The 18,893-nt window shown below is 39.0% G+C and overlaps 1 protein-coding gene across 3 annotated transcripts in view; it reads left to right on the forward strand.

Moving 5' to 3' along the window:
- The window catches only part of epha4a (eph receptor A4a), a 33,846-nt gene extending 20,863 nt beyond the window's left edge, over window positions 1-12,983 (forward strand). Inside the window, exons 6-18 of one of the 3 annotated variants that reach the window (XM_060873898.1) lie at window positions 612-736; window positions 1,652-1,811; window positions 2,152-2,263; window positions 3,455-3,513; window positions 3,769-3,882; window positions 4,039-4,224; window positions 7,536-7,597; window positions 7,680-7,889; window positions 8,104-8,280; window positions 8,419-8,612; window positions 8,934-9,092; window positions 10,776-11,587; window positions 11,879-12,983. In XM_060873898.1, coding sequence (XP_060729881.1) covers window positions 612-736; window positions 1,652-1,811; window positions 2,152-2,263; window positions 3,455-3,513; window positions 3,769-3,882; window positions 4,039-4,224; window positions 7,536-7,597; window positions 7,680-7,889; window positions 8,104-8,280; window positions 8,419-8,612; window positions 8,934-9,092; window positions 10,776-10,890 — 1,673 coding nt within the window. In that variant the 3' untranslated portion in view covers window positions 10,891-11,587; window positions 11,879-12,983. Of the gene's footprint in view, window positions 1-611; window positions 737-1,651; window positions 1,812-2,151; window positions 2,264-3,454; window positions 3,514-3,768; window positions 3,883-4,038; window positions 4,225-7,535; window positions 7,598-7,679; window positions 7,890-8,103; window positions 8,281-8,418; window positions 8,613-8,933; window positions 9,097-10,775; window positions 11,588-11,878 lie in introns of those variants that run through there. The other 2 variants (XM_060873899.1, XM_060873900.1) reach the window with 2 other exon arrangements.
- The last annotated feature ends 5,910 nt before the right edge of the window (window positions 12,984-18,893 follow it).

Raw genomic sequence — 18,893 nt, forward strand, 5'->3', positions numbered from 1 at the left:
AATTATTTCTGCACCATTGGCAGTATCGACACCACCAATATACTTTCAGCCTAAAATTTGCCAGAATATCAAGCTTCCCGATTCTTGGGATCACCAAAACAAAAATCAGTTTTTTGGAATATTAAAATATTCACGCTTCAAATTCTTTGGTAAGAGCTAGACTGTCTCTCCATGTTTTTTTACTCTCTATTATTATCCAGCTTCCTCTCCAGTTTCATCCATCCAGGCCAAGCACATCATCCCAACTTACGACCCGACCCTGATGTGATAGGGACCATTTGTTGGTCCATTATACCCTTAGCATGGCTATTATTGCTATATATATATATATATATATATATATATATATATATATATATATATATATATATATATATATATGCGATAATATCTGCTATATATATATATATATATATATATATATATATATATATATATATGCGATATACCTTCAACCCAAAATGTGCCAGAATCCCGATCCCTGGGATCAGCAAACTGAAAAAAGTTCAGCTTTATTTTCAGTTTTAGGTTCTCTAGTGGGTGCTCTTAGCTGTGTAGATTTTCTCTCCATGTTGTTTTATTTTTTTTATTATTCTTTTCATTGTCTCCAGCTCCCTCTCCAGTTTCATCCATCCAGGCCAAGGACATCACCCGGCACGGCGTGATGCTGGCATGGCAGCAGCCTGAGAGGCCCAACGGTGTCATCCTGGAGTATGAGGTCAAGTACTATGAAAAGGTTAGTAGTATGTAATAGCAATCATAGCCTAAGATCATAACTGATCATCATAACCTTTACTTTCATAGAAAAAGGATCAAGAGAAAACTAGACAAAGAGAACCTGGCATGTATAGTAGAACTTTTTTACTTTTTTTAAAAAAAAGAATTGTAACTTGAAGGATGAAGGTTACTCGAGAGCAGGAAAGAAAGTGATTGAAAGTTTACTCACACACACACACACACACACACACACACACAAAAAAAAAACAAATCCACGAACACAGAGGCTTACATTTCGCTCCAGCAGCTACAAACCATGAATTATGGGACATAGAGGAAAAATCTCACTTGCTTTGTTTGCTTTGGTGTAGATTTGGATCTACCAAAGTGGTATGAATGCAGAGGAAAGCTCCAGGGATTTCTACTCAAGCAAATTCCGGTTCCACCCATAGGAGGGAGAGCAAACAATAGACAGGCACTTTGTTTTTTTTTTTCTTTAAAAATGTGGTTTGTGGTTTCCCCCCCACAGAAAGTTTCCCCCTTTATTTTTCATATCAGACTAGCGTAGAATTGTGGTCTGTGCGCTTCCTTTTTTTATCGCAAACAAAGCAGTCGATCACGTGGGTTTAGAGATATTTTAGACAAGACACTACAGGTAGACCTTTGACCAAGTGACGTCAACTTAAATGTTTTTTTCAGATGGTCTTAGAGATAAAATTTCACCTTTGTCTTTTACGCTTTAGTAATAAAGATATATAAACTCAACAACATCAGATTTATGGGTTTTTTCATCACCTTACAACTACACAAATTTAGAAAAGGCTTTAAGTTCCACCCACGATGCAATCGTAATTTTTATTTTCTGATAGTCATTACGATCATTTATGCTACGCATTTTAGTTACACATTTCCATTTGTTTTTGTGTGTAATCAGGATCAAAACGAGCGCAGCTATCGAATCATGAAGACGGCGTCCCGCAACGCTGATATCAAAGGCCTGAGTCCGCTCACCACGTACGTTTTCCACGTACGAGCACGCACAGCTGCTGGCTACGGAGAATTCAGCGCTCCTTTTGAATTCATGACCAACTCGGGTGTGTACACATATTTAAAAAAAAAAAGTTTGGGTAAAACAAACAAATGCATTTTTTTTTCTTACAAACAAAAAGACGTTGTTTGTTTTTTTTCCTTTCTAGTTTGAAAGTGGCTGATGTGTCTATAATTACAGACTGCTTTTTTTAAACAGATAGAGCTTTGTTAGCTCGATAGGGTCTATTTTGAAAAGAAAAAGAAAATGTCTGAGAGAGAAAAAAAAAAAAATAAAAAATAAAAATAAAACAGCAACAAAATGTTTATGTCTGTATAGTAACAGCTAAAGCTTTAAGATCTAGGACATGTATTTACGCATTAAAAGCTTTTCTTTCCACCTTCCAGTTCCTTCTCCGATTATCGGTGATGGTGCAAACTCCACGGTCCTTCTGGTCTCCGTTATCGGCAGCGTTGTCCTGCTGCTCATCTTCATCGCTGTCTTCGTCATCGGACGCAGGTATGCCAAAGCTTGTTTTCCCACGTATCCCTTAAACGCGAGCACTTCTTTTCTTCTCCATCCCGAAATTGACACTGTAAGCGTTATCAGCTGTGATTATCACCTCTGTCCCAAATTCCGATCACATCCCTAGTGAATGGGTTCTTTGTTTTCCAAAAAAAAAGCTCCCATTTCCTGACATTGTCCCAGTTCAAAAAAAAAAGAGAAAAGATAACACTTTTACACCTTAGCTATCTTTTTTCTAAACTTTTCTTTCAGGAGGATCGACATAATATATGCACCAAGAAAAAAAATATATATACACATATATACTGTACAACAAGGAATATTCTTCGGTTGTTGCCTAGCAACCTGCACCTATAATCACTGTATAATCACTATTTCAGGAAATATGAAGAATCTTGAGATAAGAAAGAGGTGTTATAAAAGAAATAACAAAATTGGGGGTGTGCTGTTATAGAAAAATAATTAACGATGAGATATAGTACAGTAATTTGCCAAAGATTACATTTTCTAATTAATTAAAGAACAATACATTTTCATGGATCTCTCTCTTACACACACACACACACACACACACACACACCAAAGCATTCAGGCGTTACAGCTTGGCCTTCTGTTCTACCTGTGGATCTTCCCCCTCCTCCCTGTCCTCACACACACTCTCCTTTTCTCTCTTTTTTTCACACAAACACACACACACACACAGACACACACCCTTCCTTTTTCTTTCTTTTTCTCCGTGCCCACCTCAGGGGGGCTTTTGTCAACACTGGGTTGCAGCCAAAGAAACAATAACAACACAGTCGCATTCCTGAAAAGGTTGATTTGACTCGCCCAGGTGACCCTGCACACAGCGGGGTGTGTACGTATGTGTTTGAAAGTGTGTTTGTTAGAACTCCTGCTGCTTAGACCAGGTGACCCTGGAGCTCTCTGGAAGAGAGGGGAATTGGTCATGTTTGTGCTTGTGTGTTGAGAGGAGGGAGTGTGTATTTGGATAGGGTTGACCATTTCGGACACTTCCTGCATCTCTCTCTGTCTCTCTCTCTCTCTCTCTCTCTCTCTCTCTCTCTCTCTTCCTCCCTCTCACACACCTTTTTTTGGTTTCTGAGCTTTGAAAGCTTTAGCATTATTGACTCCTTAAGGCTCCTTAAGGACTCTCAGAACATTTTTTTGTATTGTTTTGGCTAGGAGGAGTAAATACAGCAAAGCCAAGCAAGATTCAGATGAAGAGAAACACCTACACCCAGGTAATAAGACGAGCATCGACTAAACATATCAATACACTGACTGATTTTGCTGGAGAAGATGAGTAAAAAGGAACAAAGGGAATGCAGCAAATGAGTGTTGACAGGAGCCTGCGAAAAAAGCGTGGCATGAATAGAAATCAGATGTCTCTTATTTTGCTGTGAGTTTTGCCTGCACTACTGTTAGTTCCTGCATTCATCTCTACTTCTCTTCCTCTCTCTCTCTCTCCATCCATCTATCCATCCATCCATTCACAGGGGTGCGGATCTATGTGGACCCTTTCACGTACGAGGACCCCAACCAGGCAGTGCGTGAATTCGCCAAAGAGATCGACGCCTCCTGCATTAAGATCGAAAAGGTCATCGGCATCGGTAAGAAGCCCTCCGGCTGTGTCCCATTCATAGTTCACAATGTTCCAATCGCTTTATTTGCTGCAAAAAAAAAGACGTCCTCTAAATACACTACTCTTTGAAATCCCAGCAAATTGTGTCACAGTTATATAACACAGTGCGGCGTTTATTTCGCAGGTGAGTTCGGCGAAGTGTGTAGCGGGCGCCTGAAGATGCCGGGGAAAAGAGAGATCTGTGTGGCCATCAAAACCCTCAAAGCTGGATACACAGAGAAGCAAAGACGTGATTTCCTAAGCGAGGCCAGCATCATGGGCCAGTTCGATCACCCCAACATCATCCGCCTTGAGGGAGTCGTCACTAAATGTGAGTACTGTTGGATGAAGCAGGAGGAAACTCAGCCCAGATTTAATTCTCAAGTCTCCTTGAGCCTTGGAGGCATTTCAAGCCTTCACCTCTCGGAACTGCAACTCGGTTTGCTCAGTCGAAATTTCTGGCTTTATTTTTTTTTATTCCCAGTTTAATAAGTTTAGGGTTTGACACGGCGCTTGGCATTAAAAGCACCCTTGAGTGCTGTTCTCTTGCTTCACATTCTAAATTACCCAATGCACCGTAATCACTATTTGGCGCCCAGCTTAAATAAAAAAATAATATATCTAAAACTACATACTCTATTACATACTCCCTTTTTTCCACCTTGATGAGAATCGAGCTCGTCTTTTCCAGTGGCTGCTTCTCTGCCAGCCAGGGAATCTTGGCAGACTGGCAGGTATCACATCTCAGCTTTTTAGTATCGCTGTGTTGATTGAAAGTATCTGCCTGTAGATGTGAATTAAGCAAGGACATTTTGACATCTGTTCTCTGCCATAACTCCTACTGAGCAGCTTACATTTTTCAAACTTTTCCCAGAGTAGCACATTTACAGTACGTACATTGAGGGCAAAGTAGATTGGCTCATTATTAACTATAGTTCATAGTTTCTTTTTGTAAGGGGAAATTTCCATGACCTGTGCTGCTGTTGCCCCTGATTTGCACAATACCTTACTTAATTTACTCCTGTTTTTAATGCAAATGCATGACATGGAAACCTGATTCCAGCGAAAGTGACCTTCTAAATGGTTAAATAACTATGTACTATTTACAAATGTGGTGGGCAGAAAAGAATCACAGAATGCGTCAAAACTTGAGGCTGATGGGTTACAACAGCAGAAAACCCGCCTTGATGTTGAGATTTTCTCCATTAAATGAATGCCATAGGGTGACAAAACGAAAATAATTGGCTTGATTGATCCTCCCAACCAGTCCTATGGAGCAGGTGGACTGAAAGATCTTCAGTTCTATTCTTACAACTTCAGGTCCTTTTTGCAATTCATTCACATTTACTTTCCCCATAGAACAGAGAACAATGCAGAATGCAAAATCGAAGGAAGCTAAGAGTCTACAGTTTAATACCACCTTGAGATAACATTTCTGACATCAGAACATTAACCAGACCTGTATTTTGACCTGTATCTGCATAGATAGTTGTATAGATTGCATTGCTGTCTGATAATTGTAGAGGTGCAGGTCGTCCTATTAAAGTATAGAAAGATATTTATAGGAGAGAAACAAATGTTTGTCCTGCCAGCTTGAATCTGAGTTGTAGTGATGTCTGGTAAATATTCTGCTTCAGAATAATGCATTAGATCAGACACTGCCAAGAGAGAAAGCAAGAGCAAGGTGCTTAGCTTAGCTTCCATTCTGTCTTAAAAGTGGCCCTTTTAACTCCAGGCTTGTTGGCCTGGTGAGAGCTGTTGGTTTTATTAATGGCAGTACGAGGCCTTATAAAAACCGTGGCCTGACTAAAGAGGACTCAAGCTGATTGTTACTGCCGGGCGAATAATGGTGGTCCTCCCATCTCCAACAGGGCCAATTAAATGTGTTAACTCACTAATGATACTGCAAGTGTCCTGAATAAATAAGCACCAAATGCCCCCAAGCCTCCGACAGACAGAAAGCGAGAGAGGGAAAGTAGGAGATGCCAAACAACCCACTCCACCCCACCCCACCCCCAAAGGAGGCATTCAGAGATGGCACAGCAACACATCGACGCTAAACGGAACAGCGCAAGATTACATTTGCATAATGAAGCCACAGCTTTTACACCATACTGATTTCTCATAGGTAGAGAGCCCATGTGTGTGCGTGTGATTGTCATCTATTGTAAAGGCATCAATGTCAATGTTCTCTAGCTCGGTGAAAAGAGGGGCTCATAATTCCGTAAAGGAGGTCCAGTCGGCCCTCGGCAAAGGATGCATTCAATAAACAAACACGCGGAGAGAAAAGCAAGGGAAATAACACCTATGCAAATAAGACAGAGTAAGTGTGAGAAAAGAAGGCTTTTGATTGGGAAGTGTCACTCAAAGCGCACTAAACAAAACACAACAAACTTTCTGAGCAGCATACGAACACTTTTTCTTCATTCAAAACCCCATTTTCTCTATATTTCCAATAGTGCCTGAGACAGTTACGCAACCAGACAGCTAACGAAACAATGAAAAACTGCTTATTGTGAACAGGGTGTTTTTTTTTTCCCTTCTCTCAAGGTTTTTGATTAGTTTTTCTCTTCTGTATTTTGTCTATGCGTGGCAGAGATGATTACCATTCATGAGTCAGCCTCTGTGGAGCCTTTGGCTGAGACAACATAGTGTTTGTTGAGCAGATGGGTTCGTTGATTGCTAGTTATGAAGTAGTGCTAGCAAAGAAGCGTGAGCCGAAGGAAGAAAAAAGAAAGGGAGGTCAGAAGCGGGGGATAAAGATGAATTACAGCTGCGGCTGCTTTGTATTACTTCAAAATGGAGTTTATGTTTGTTTGAAACACAGGCCTCAAATGCTAGCATGTTGCTTAAGGCTGGTGTTGAAAAAAAAATAGACTTAAACTTACTAGATTTTATTCACAGACTGGAACATTAACATTTTAATGTTTTAAAGGACAAAAAAAATCAATATACCATGTAGCATATATAGTAGTATGTAGAACTGTTAGCTATGCCAGTGAAAGCTTCAAATGTTAGCATGTTGCTGAAGGCTAGTTTAGACAAATTGCTAACTGAGTGCTAACTGAACTAAAGCTTGCTAGATTTTCTTCACAAGATATAACATTAGCATTTTGATGAAGTAATGCTTTTTTTTTAAATTAGATAAAGTTACTTCACTGTGTACCATATCAAACAGTGGAAGCTTCAATCATTAGCATTTTGCTAAAGGCTAGCGGAGACAAATTGCTAAAACATGCTTACTGAACTAAACCTTATTAGATCTTCTTCACAAGATGCAACATTGGCATTTTGATGAAGTAATGCTTCTTGTTTTTTAAAATCACATGTTTATATAAATTTACCTCACTATGTAGCATAGCTAACAGAGAAAAATTCAATTATTAGCATTTTGCTGAAGGCTAGTGGAGACAAATTGCCATCTGAGTGCTTATTGAAATAAACCGTGTTTATTTCATGTTGATTTTCATCACATGATGTACTACTGAGGAACAATCCAGGATAGCCTTAGAGACCATGTTAGCATGTTGTTTTCTCAATGCTAGTAAAGTAACATTAGAATTTGTTTTTGTCAACAGAGATCGGTTCAGCTCGTGCTAAAATTAAATTTTCATCACTGAAAGTATTTTTTTCTTTTCACAGGCAAACCTGTAATGATCATCACTGAGTACATGGAAAATGGCTCTCTCGATGCCTTCCTGAGGGTAAGTCTAACATTAAACCTGAATTTATTAACACTAATGATGCTAAAAAAAAAGTTTAATATCTCCAGCACCATCTTCACAGAAAAACGACGGCCGCTTCACGGTGATTCAGCTGGTCGGCATTCTGCGAGGAATCGCATCGGGGATGAAGTACCTATCAGATATGAGCTACGTCCACCGTGACCTAGCCGCCAGGAACATTCTAGTCAACAGCAACCTGGTGTGTAAAGTGTCTGATTTCGGCATGTCTCGGGTGCTGGAGGAAGATCCAGAAGCAGCTTATACAACACGGGTTAGTTTTTAAAGTGTCACAAAGGCCAAAAAAAAAAAACGGCCATGTTGCCATGTTCTGTGTGAAAATGTGAACCTTTTAGCAGTTCTGCCTTCGCCAAGCTGTTGCTTACAATGTTACTAACCCATAGTGCCATAGTGCTTCACGCATGTGTGTGTGTGTGGGTGAGTGTGTGATTAACCTCGTCGCTCGTGTTTGTTGTGTCTCTTGAAAGGAAATAATGGGAACCTATCAATCGCAGGGTGGAAAGATCCCCATTCGCTGGACAGCACCGGAGGCCATCGCATACAGGAAGTTCACTTCAGCCAGTGACGTGTGGAGCTACGGGATCGTCATGTGGGAGGTGATGTCGTATGGCGAGAGGCCATATTGGGACATGAGCAACCAGGATGTGAGTGACGAGACGTTTTTCGAGAACATGTTGATTCAGAGATGCGAAAGGAGACCAGTTTGTGACCTTTCGCTTTCTCGGCTTTCTCAGTTTTTCAGCTCTTTTAGCGTTCTCACTCCCACTCTCCTTTTTTTTCAGGTCATAAAAGCCATTGAAGAGGGATACAGGCTCCCCCCACCAATGGACTGTCCCATTTCTCTACACCAGTTGATGCTTGACTGCTGGCAAAAAGAGCGAGCAGAGAGACCCAAATTTAGCCAGATCGTCAATATGTTGGACAAATTAATCCGCAATCCCAATACGCTAAAGAGGACTGGAGGAGAAATAGCAAGGTATAATAATTTTCCTCTTAAGACTGTTAGTATAAAGTTTTGTATTGGCTCACCAAAAAAATGTTAAATATATCCCTGTATCATTATTTTATATTTATATTACTGTACATTACCATAAATATAATATACAGATTTTGGCTATGGATTCGATGGTTTTTATTATAATAGCTTTGTCATGGTGACGAAGGAATGTTGTAAACTTTTATGTGCCCCAGTGAACCTGTAACTTTGTAAAATACTTAAAACCTATGAAATAATAAAAAAATGGAAAGCTCCCAAGCAGCAAAATGACACCTTAGTCTTTCTCGTTCTCTTTTCCAGACCCAACACCACCCTTCTAGAGCCTAGCAGTCCAGAATTCTCTTCTCCCCTGGGCACCGTGTCTGACTGGCTATCAGCCATCAACATGGAGCGTTACCGTGACAACTTCACCGCCGCCGGCTACACCACCCCAGAGGCGGTAGTGCACATGACGCAAGAGTAAGTCATGAAAATCTGGCACTGAAGCCCACACCCCAGCCTAGGTTAAAAGCATGCTAATATGCTGCATGAGAGTGGCTATTGTGTGATAGTGTCATAAATGACTGTTTGAAAAAATCAAGTGGAGGAACTACAGCCACCTAAGGAAACTTTATAAACCTAAAACTTTTGATTTTGACAATGATAAACTACGGGTCATCGCCTGTAAGAGGTCCCGATATAATAAACCAAAACAATAAAACGTTCTTTACGAACTGAGACAAAATCTTCTCAGAATTTTAAATAAATGTTAAAATCATAGAAAATATCGCAAACGTTACATATCCTCGCTGTCAGGCGGAATCCTCATATCTCCAAAACCGTTATTTTTCAGGAAATTAAAAAAACGCCGTACCTTATCTGCAATGCACAGGGTTTAGTCCACGTTGCAGTGGAGTGTCTTGCGCTAAATTCCTGTCCTCAGACGAGCACCAGAACTAGCGGGGGTCAAGATTTTTTTTCCTTTGAGCCCAGTGTTTTGAAGACATTTACCTCAGAAGACGTGTTGATTCGTTGCGACTCTTCTTGAGGAGAAATATGCCGCAAAGCTCTCCCGCAGAGTGAGGAAGAGGTGGACAGTTGAAGTGTCCAATGGAGTTATAAGATTTGCGCTCAAGCTATTTTCAAGACTTTAGATTGATTAATAACTTGTAAAAATAACAGGCCCACGTAACACTGACCAATAGCATCGATATGTGAAAAAATATGAAATTGACCAAATTTGGACATACGAGGTTTCCGCCTGACAGCGACGATATGTATCTAAGAATGTCGTTTTAGGCAACCAGACATTATAGGTCATTGAGAGCGAGGGACCCCTACACTAGCCGAGATGTTGCTAGCTATGTTTAAAAAAAAAAATCTAGTTAACATAGTAAATATTGTACACATACAAATCAGCATGAAGAGGTCATTACTCCTAGAAGTCAAACGCAAGCACAGGCTAGGCACAAAAAACCCAAATGCCCATAGATAACCTTGAGTAAAAGTTTCAACTATAAGTAGCTAGCTAAGTTGGACATACCTTAGAAAGGAGTGTTGTGAACACACACGGGTGCTTTTCTTGGCGACTATGTGAACATAAACAGCTATACAAAAATGTTTTGGTATCGGCTACACAAAACCTCGTATGCTTGTCTTGAAAGATAGCATTGATGCTTCATTAATTGTGAGCCTCATGGCTGTAGTGTCAGGAAGCTTTTCCTCGCTAACGTCACCTCTGGCTTTCTCATTAGGGATCTAAATATAGAGCCGTAAACACCCGGGTTCCTATAAAGCATTGTGCATTTTGCATTAATGCATTGTGACAATGTCTATTGTTAGACAAATAAATTGAATCGAATTAATGCAAGCTTGTTCTTAAAACAGCACAGAGTAGGAAGCATTTCCTTGATCTGGTATAGAAACATTACACTTCTATGTTTATAGATAGTGATTTTTAAATTTTTTTTACCCCTCAGCTGCTAGTTTTTTGGTTTAGCTCAAACGTTTAGCCATGGAGCTTCATGTGGAACAGACACACATTATAAAGTTTTGGTTTGAGGTTTTCATGATGCTTTGCAGAAACCTTATAAACGTTTTTCCACAATGTGCTTTCGGTTTTGTTCTCATCACCCCTTCTTTCTTTATTTTCCTCTCCAACAGTGACATGACAAGAATAGGCATCTCGTCAGCCACGCACCAGGACAAGATTCTCAGCAGCGCGCAGGGAATGTTGTCCCAGATGCAGCAGATACAGGACAGAATGGTTCCAGTCTGATCGAAATCTCTTTACCACATAATTTTTCCCCCCTTGTTTTTGTTTTGTTGCATCATTAGACAGAAAAAAAAAACTCTTTTTTTTTTTTTTTTTTTACCTCATCCTCATTTACGCACTTTAAAAAAAAAACGTATCGAAGACGGAAAAAATAAAACAAAAACAAGGACGGCTAACGGCACTTTTTTCACCTTTCCTTCGGGTTTTCTTCCACGGTGTTGTGAAACTACGTTCTTCGGTCGTGCATTTTTTTGCTACACAATGGAACTTTGAGGGCATGCTCTTTTTTCCTCCCTTTGCCTTGTTTTATTCCTATGTATGTAAATGTAAATACGTAGAACTTTTTTGGAATTCGTGCCATTTCATCATTCAGTCGACCTGCCGATTTAAAAACTGTGGCTTTAAAATGAAAAAAAAAAAAAGAAAAACATTTTGAAGCTCTTTATTATTATTTTTTTCATTCTGGGATTTTTGGCTCCATGTGAAGGCGTCTCCGCCCCTTTGAAATGGAATATCTGTCTCCACTTGGCTGGTAACTCATGCGCTCTGACGGATTAGAGAACACTGCTCTGAGTCGAGATCTCTCTTGCGCCTTTTTCTCTCCAGCTTGATCTCTAAGGGTTTTTTTTCTTCACTCTCTCAACCCTGCTCAAGCTATGGCTGTGAAATTCCCACTCTCTGGAAGCTGGATGGAACTAAGGTAAGCGCTATTCCATTGTTTATGAGCTCTGCTCTATTTCCTCTGCTGTTATTTATACAGTCCTCAAGGTGGGATTCTGAGAAGGAGAGGTGATGACAAAAGTTATCCTTGTGTTATTCAATAGGATAGAAAAAAAAGATTACGAGAAACATTATTCTCTTGAGCAACAAAGCAAAGCCTCTATTTTAACTCTGCATTCTCTGAGGATTGCTAGCAAAGCACTAAACCTAGCCGTCGTGCTTCGAATGTTCATATCGCTTACTTTCCCTGTCATTTTGTTTTTCTCTGTAGGGTCCTGTCATGAGGTTTCTGCGTGGTAGCCACATCCTTCAACACCTTAGCAAAAGCACAAATTATTTACAAGTCTCCTCTCAAGATTCCTCTCAGCCACAGAAAAACTTCCAGACACAAATAACAAGCAGAGAAGAGGCTACAGATAATTTGCACATATCCCCCCCCCAGAGCTTTGTTTTGTCTGCATTTCTAACATGTCCTAGTGACCGAATGGATGCTAGCAACAGAACATGTGCTAGCTGCTTAGCTGGACGAAATCTACAGCCGTGTGTGTGAGTGTGTGTGTGAGAGAGAGAGTGTTTTTTTTTTTTTGTAAAGGATGACACTTGCTCTGAGGACCTCTAACAAACTTCAAGATGACACAGAGAGTACGCTAAGACAGAAGCATTGCTGAAAAATAAAACAAAACCATTTGCTAGCTTTTTTGGGAGGAAACCATGCTGTTTTTCATTACTTTAGCCACAAAGATGTCACTGGAGTTTTATTAAACGCATCTGGAGTCATAAGCTATCATGAATTTTGAACGCTAAGCTAAATCGCAGACTGAGGATTAGCAGCTAGCGGTAACACTTCACTTGTGGCTCTGGGAACTGGAATATGGACACGGAATGGAATGTGAACCTCAAAACTTGCAACTGCAAGAATGTTTTTAAATAAAAAAAAAAGAGGGAAAACTTGACATTTAACATTTCATGAAAGTCAGAGATTTTATTTGTCTGTTCATTTCTATTCCTGAGAAAGTGTTTTCTTTCTCACATTTTTTTTTTTCATTTTGAGCAACTGATTGGAAATATGCAAGGAATGTGGAGGAAATGCAGATCTATAGAATGTATTGTGCCAAGTTTCTTAAATGTAGTTTAATTCTGTGGAATCAAACTAACAAATCTGTTTTTTTATTTTTGTTTGTTTTTTTGCTAAGTTAATCTAGTTGTGTAGATTAACAATGTGCTTATTTGCAACTATCTATATAATGCCATTGTTTACTTTCATTTTCTTTAAAAAAATGAATTTAGGTACATTTCATTTATTTATGGTCCTTTTTTTATCTAGTTTGTAAATTGTAAAATAGAAATATGAGAAAAAATAAATGACTGATTGCCAAGTGTGACTATTTTTCATGATTTGAACTGGAAATTTGAAACATACGACTAAAAAATGTACTTACGGGAAAGTAAAAATGCAGCCTAGATATTATCATGGTTTTATATGAAAAGTGACGACTGACTGATGCTACAATAGTTTGCTAATGAAGTATTCTGAAGTAAAATATCATGAGAATAAGAAATATTTACCATTAGCTAGAAAGTGCTAGCTGCCTAGCTAATTAGTGATAGCTACTAGCAAAGTATTAGTTGAAGAAAATGGGTGAACTTAGCTCAATATAGCCAGTTAATGTTAGCAAAACGATTCATCTTACCTTAGCATACTTGTTCAGATTAGCTTTACATTATAAACTTTCACACATCAAACCACTTTTCCTGACATAAATCCAGATATGTTCAATCTCTACAGTATGTAGTGCTAGCTGTGCTGTTTAGCATCAAAAGCGTTGCTGATTCCTGATCATTTTTCTACAGCGATATATCTGATTAGATGCTAAACTGCATTGAAATACTGTCTAGCATACAATCAGACCTTTGTAAAGTACATTTTGTAGCTTGTGAAATCTTAAATTCAATCTAAATAATTTAATTTATATTGTGTGAAAGTGTGAAATAAGCAAAATAACAGCGATATTTATCAAAATGTATTATATATTATATTGGCTTGTACAGCTATAATACTGAATTCTGACACCCTTAAGATTTCTTCCTCTCCAACCCCACTATATAAGTGCTTGTATGATGCAGTTTGGCAAGGATAAATACTACGTTAAATTCGAAAGAGGACCGATTCTGCTTTGAAAAACAATTGCAACAATCAAACGACATTACTGGTCTGCCTTTCGTCAGCTTTTTTCTTTCAATCCAGCTCTATTTCCCTCCCCCTCAGCTTTTCCTGTGCTTTCTCCGGTGCTGAATGGGCCGTAATACAGCCACCCTGGCACGTTTAATCAGAAAACATCTGTTTCCCCACAGCCTGCCATGATGGCTGATTGTGTGAGAGTCCTTTGATAAATAAACGAGAGAAAAAAAGCCCTAGAAAACTCAATTTCTGCAATAGGAGAAAGACCTCAGCGCAAGCTTGGCAATGTTTTCTTTTCTTTTTTTCCCCCTGCCACAATCACCCTAATGAGAGATGCATGCATTATGCATGTGTTTGGGCGCTACACTGAGAGGAAGTGAGAGGAGAAGGAAAAAAAAGAAGTGAGAAGAACTTAAAAGTTTAACTCAGGAAATACACTTGAAATTAATGGGTAGTCTCAAAGAAAGAAAGAAAGAGAGAGAGAGAGAGAGAGAGAGAGAGAAACTTGATATTAAAAATGTCCAGAGACACATAGTATATATTATAATCAATCATATTACGCTGATAAATTCAGGATTCTGATTGGTCAGAATAAACTGTTGATATTATTTATTTGTTTCATGTCCGTAATTCAAAATCACAGGTTTCTATTAACACACCCACACCTGTCCTAATCTAATAACATCATTTAACGCTAAACAATTCAAGCAGGATGCAAGTGTGTAACCTCAATATGTAGCGCGAATTCGAGAACCACAGCAGGAGTCAGACAGTGAAGGTCATACACACAATTCGTATTCATAAGGCAAGAACATCATCCACAGAGCAAAAGCAACAAGAGTTCGAAGAAAAAGGCTTGACGATGTTCTAGACAAGATTTCACTACAAATGTTATAAGACAGCAAGCCAAACAAAAGGATGTGGTAGCTTTGTGGGTGAGGTTTTGGTATATCGATCAGAAGGTTTTGAGTTCAAATCCCAGCTCGACAAAACTGCCACTGCTGAGGCCCCTGAGCAAGGCCCCTTAACCCTCTCAATAAGGCCATCTTCCATATGCTGTAAATGAAAGACAGAACAGGTGATCAAAGTAGGATAACAAATGGAGCACTGACAACAAATTAATCTTGTTTCCCAATAACAGCAGTGTTTTATTTCTCACACCAAATTTGCCAAAAATTACACACAGGCTTATTAATTAAGGAATGACATCATACGTTGTATAATAGACACGATTAAAGTAAAATGTTAATAAACGCAAGAAGAAACTTCGTTCCTGTTTAGAAACAATAAATTATCTGTGGCCACCTTCTCCTTTTTCCAAGACATATAAGAATAGACGAGATGTTACTACAAACAGCGACACATACAATACAGGATACGACAAAGCAAGCCAAAACAAAGAACAGGTCAGCACAGTAGGATAACAAACGGAGCACAGACAATAAAATACCTGATAGAAAAGCTTGGAATACTGTATGTTGATTATACTGTATATTAGAAAAACAGCGATCGATAAGGTTTGATTTCTTTTACAGCCCAGCTTTTTAACCATTTATTACACATTGAAATATTACTTAAGGAATGATGTCGTATCTGTTAATAGACATCATAAGATAAATTGCCCAAATTTATGAACAGAAACATTTTTGCCAATTGACAAAAATACAGAAAATTATTAAATACTAAGAAATTATTCAGTGAATTCAATAAAATAAAATAAAGTAATTAATAGAAAAGTATTAATTAATTAATTAAATTAGAAACAAATAGTAATTTTATATTAGTTAATTAATTAATCAATTGATTAGTTCATTAATTAAATTACTAATTCTTAATTAGTCATTAAAAGTATAGACCGACTCTTTCAGACACAGATAAAGGTCTAGAGGGTTCTTCGATCTGGATTAAGAACCCTCAAAAGGGCCAAATCTGCAATCCCAAAGCCAAGCACTAAAATTTGGGCTTTAAAGTCTAATCCTATTCTTTTCAGCTCTATGAAGAGAGATTCTGGCAGATCAGTCAGACTTTTCCTTTCTCTGTGGTCTTCTTACACCAGGGTGGGGGGTGGGGGGCTATAGTTACAGACTGGAATTTCTTGAAGATCCTAGCTAGTTCGACGACTAGTACAGATGAAACAGACATGATCGAAAAGCAAGTAAAAAAAAAAAAACATACACAGATACTTGTGTGGATGAATCAAAAGTAGAAAAGTGACGATCCAAAATGAGATGTAACTATAATGGGATAAATAGTATGACGAATCGGTATTTAATTAGGCGTTCTGGTTGTCTGTATTAATATTATAAAAGTCCTCGACACTCTTATCCAAACCCTACATGCACTCCCCCCCGGTGTGTTTTTATTGGGTGTCTATTGCGTTAGTTCTGTGCTGGTATTTAATATGTGAAGTGTGTAAGTGTGTGTGATTGGTGTGGGTGGCGGACACACACTGAGCTCTGCTCTATGATTAATGACTGAGAGATGGCAAAGATAATGAGGTTCACTCAGCAGCACCACACTCACACACTGCCTCTCACCAGAGAGAGAGAGAGAGAGAGAGAGAGAGAGAGAATCAGGGTTCAATACAGTTAACATCTTTAATTTATTTTATCGTGCCTCTGAACACCTCGTCTGCCCTTTCTCTTTTATTAAATTTCACTTAAATTCTTCTCTTTCTTTCTTAATTTTTTAAAATTTTCTCCCTTTCTATCTCTCTTCTTCTTCCATTTATTTATTTATTTGTTGTTGTTTTTTTTTTGTAATTATTTGGGTGTTTTATTTCTCTAACCTGCTATTTTCTTTCTTTCTTTCTTTCTTTCTTTCTTTCTTTCTTTCTTTCTTTCTTTCTTTTTATCCATCTATCTTACTTAAGTGAAAAAGCCAAAACATTAGCGAGATGTCAGAGCGGCAAAGCTAAATGCCAAGTGAAAGAACAAAAAACATGTTTAGAATGTGATAAGAGCATACAGACTTCATTATGATTAAAAAAAAAAAAAGAGAGAGAGAGAGAGAGAGAGAGAAGTAAATACATTATTGAGTGAGAGCTAGAGAAAGATACAGTAAATAAAAAAAAGAGGACAGAAATATTTGGAATGGGACTACAAATTGGTTCCCGAGTTTGCAAAAACACCAAAGGTTTAAACACACACACACACACACACACACACACACACACACACACACTGCTATGCTAACCACCCCCACACATACACACTGCTATTAGAAACTCCCCTACACACACATGTACACACACCCATGTATACACACACACAAAGAGTTTGAGCCAGCTACAGTCCAAGATCAATAGTGGTAGGAGCTTTAGTCCGCTTATAGGACACTTCATCTCTGTCAAACACCAAACATTTAAATTACAGCAGACAATGCGCTATCATTTCTCACCACAAGGACAAGATACTCAGGATAAGGCAGCATAAATCACACACAGCGAGGAGGAACCAAGGAGGAATCTAGCAGTAATGTGGGAAATGGAGGAAATATATTTTCCCATACGTCTGCGATGACAGTCCCAACAAGAGGGTTATGTTACTAACGCACAAAATATCGAACGCCAGGTCAGCGACATCCATCATAGTACAGCAGTCTTCTTTCTCTTCATTTCTCTTTCTTTCTTTCAGACAGATAGATGCACAGATACAGTACATAGCTAGATCTCTAGTCTTTCCAGCTCACAATTTTCACTGTCTGAAATGTCATTAAGTTTATATTAACTGTGGAATTCAAGACAAGATCTAGAAGACTAAGAAAACTTTCACACAGAATGCACCAAATGACAATAACGACCTGAACTGGAGTGTTTATTTAAGTGTCAAAAGTGTACAACATTTCTTGCACAAACATGATCTGCATGGAAGAGTCATCAGCAGGAAGCCCTGAAATTCCCAGGAGACCATCAGTTTCTAAAATACAACAAAGACGGTGCCAGATGGATAGGTAAGTAGAAGAGTCTGGGAAGAAAGAGTCTGCAGCTCATTCATTCATCTTCTACCGCTTATCCGAACTACCTCGGGTCACGAGGAGCCTGTGCCTATCTCAGGTGTCATCGGGCATCAAGGCAGGAAACACCCTGGACGGAGTGCCAACCCATTGCAGGGCACACACACACACACTCTCATTCACTCACGCAATCACACACTACGGACAATTTTCCAGAGATGCCAATCAACCTACCATGCATGTCTTTGGACCGGGGGAGGAAACCGGAGTATCCGGAGGAAACCCCCGAGGCACAGGGAGAACATGCAAACTTCACACACACAAGGCGGAGGTGGGAATCGAACCCCGAGCCTGAAGGTCTGAGGCGAACGTGCTAACCACTAAGCCACCATGCCCCCCAGAGTCTGCAGCTGAAAAGTCAAAAATATTCTGAACAATACCTTAAAATCCATCATGAAAATCTCTAGGTAGATCTTAAACATGCTGGGCATGGTCAGGTCAGCCAAGTAGAATATCACGGAACTAGAAGTGTTCTGGATGGAATTGAAAATGACTAGAACAGGACGTTTTAGAGAAACATTTGCAGAAAAAAAGTAGTCTGCTTTTGCATCCCAATGCAGATGGAGATAGAGACAGGTGGAGTGTAATAGAGGGAAGGAGAAACAGAAAGAGGAAAGGAAGCGGGACAGGTAGAGAGGATGCTGATAGATGAAAAAGCTTATCGCTGTAGCAGTGCCATCTGTACCACCCTGTGGGGCAACTGCTAGGAGCACATGACAATGTAAGTAGTTCCAACATGGTGCTGAAGTACACATTTAAGCCAAGGCAAGTTCAATATCTCAGGAGAACCACTTTATGGTAGCATTTAACACAATTAAGAAATGTATTTATTTATCAAAAGTCAATACAATTCATTTCAATTAGGCTTATATTATTCCTCATATTGCTTGTGATAGGTTTGGCTAGCATTTTCAAATTATAATGACTGACATGTTTAACCATGAGGCATAGTGACTTAATGCTTAGCAGGTTTACCTTACATCCTCAGGGTTTGGTTATTGATTCCTTCCTCCTTAGGGGTTAAGGTACTCCGATTTCATCCCCCAATCCAAACACAAGTGTTACAGGCTGATATCTAAATTGTCTGATGTGT

Source organism: Tachysurus vachellii, chromosome 7 (assembly GCF_030014155.1).
Source record: "Tachysurus vachellii isolate PV-2020 chromosome 7, HZAU_Pvac_v1, whole genome shotgun sequence".
NCBI lineage: Eukaryota > Metazoa > Chordata > Actinopteri > Siluriformes > Bagridae > Tachysurus > Tachysurus vachellii.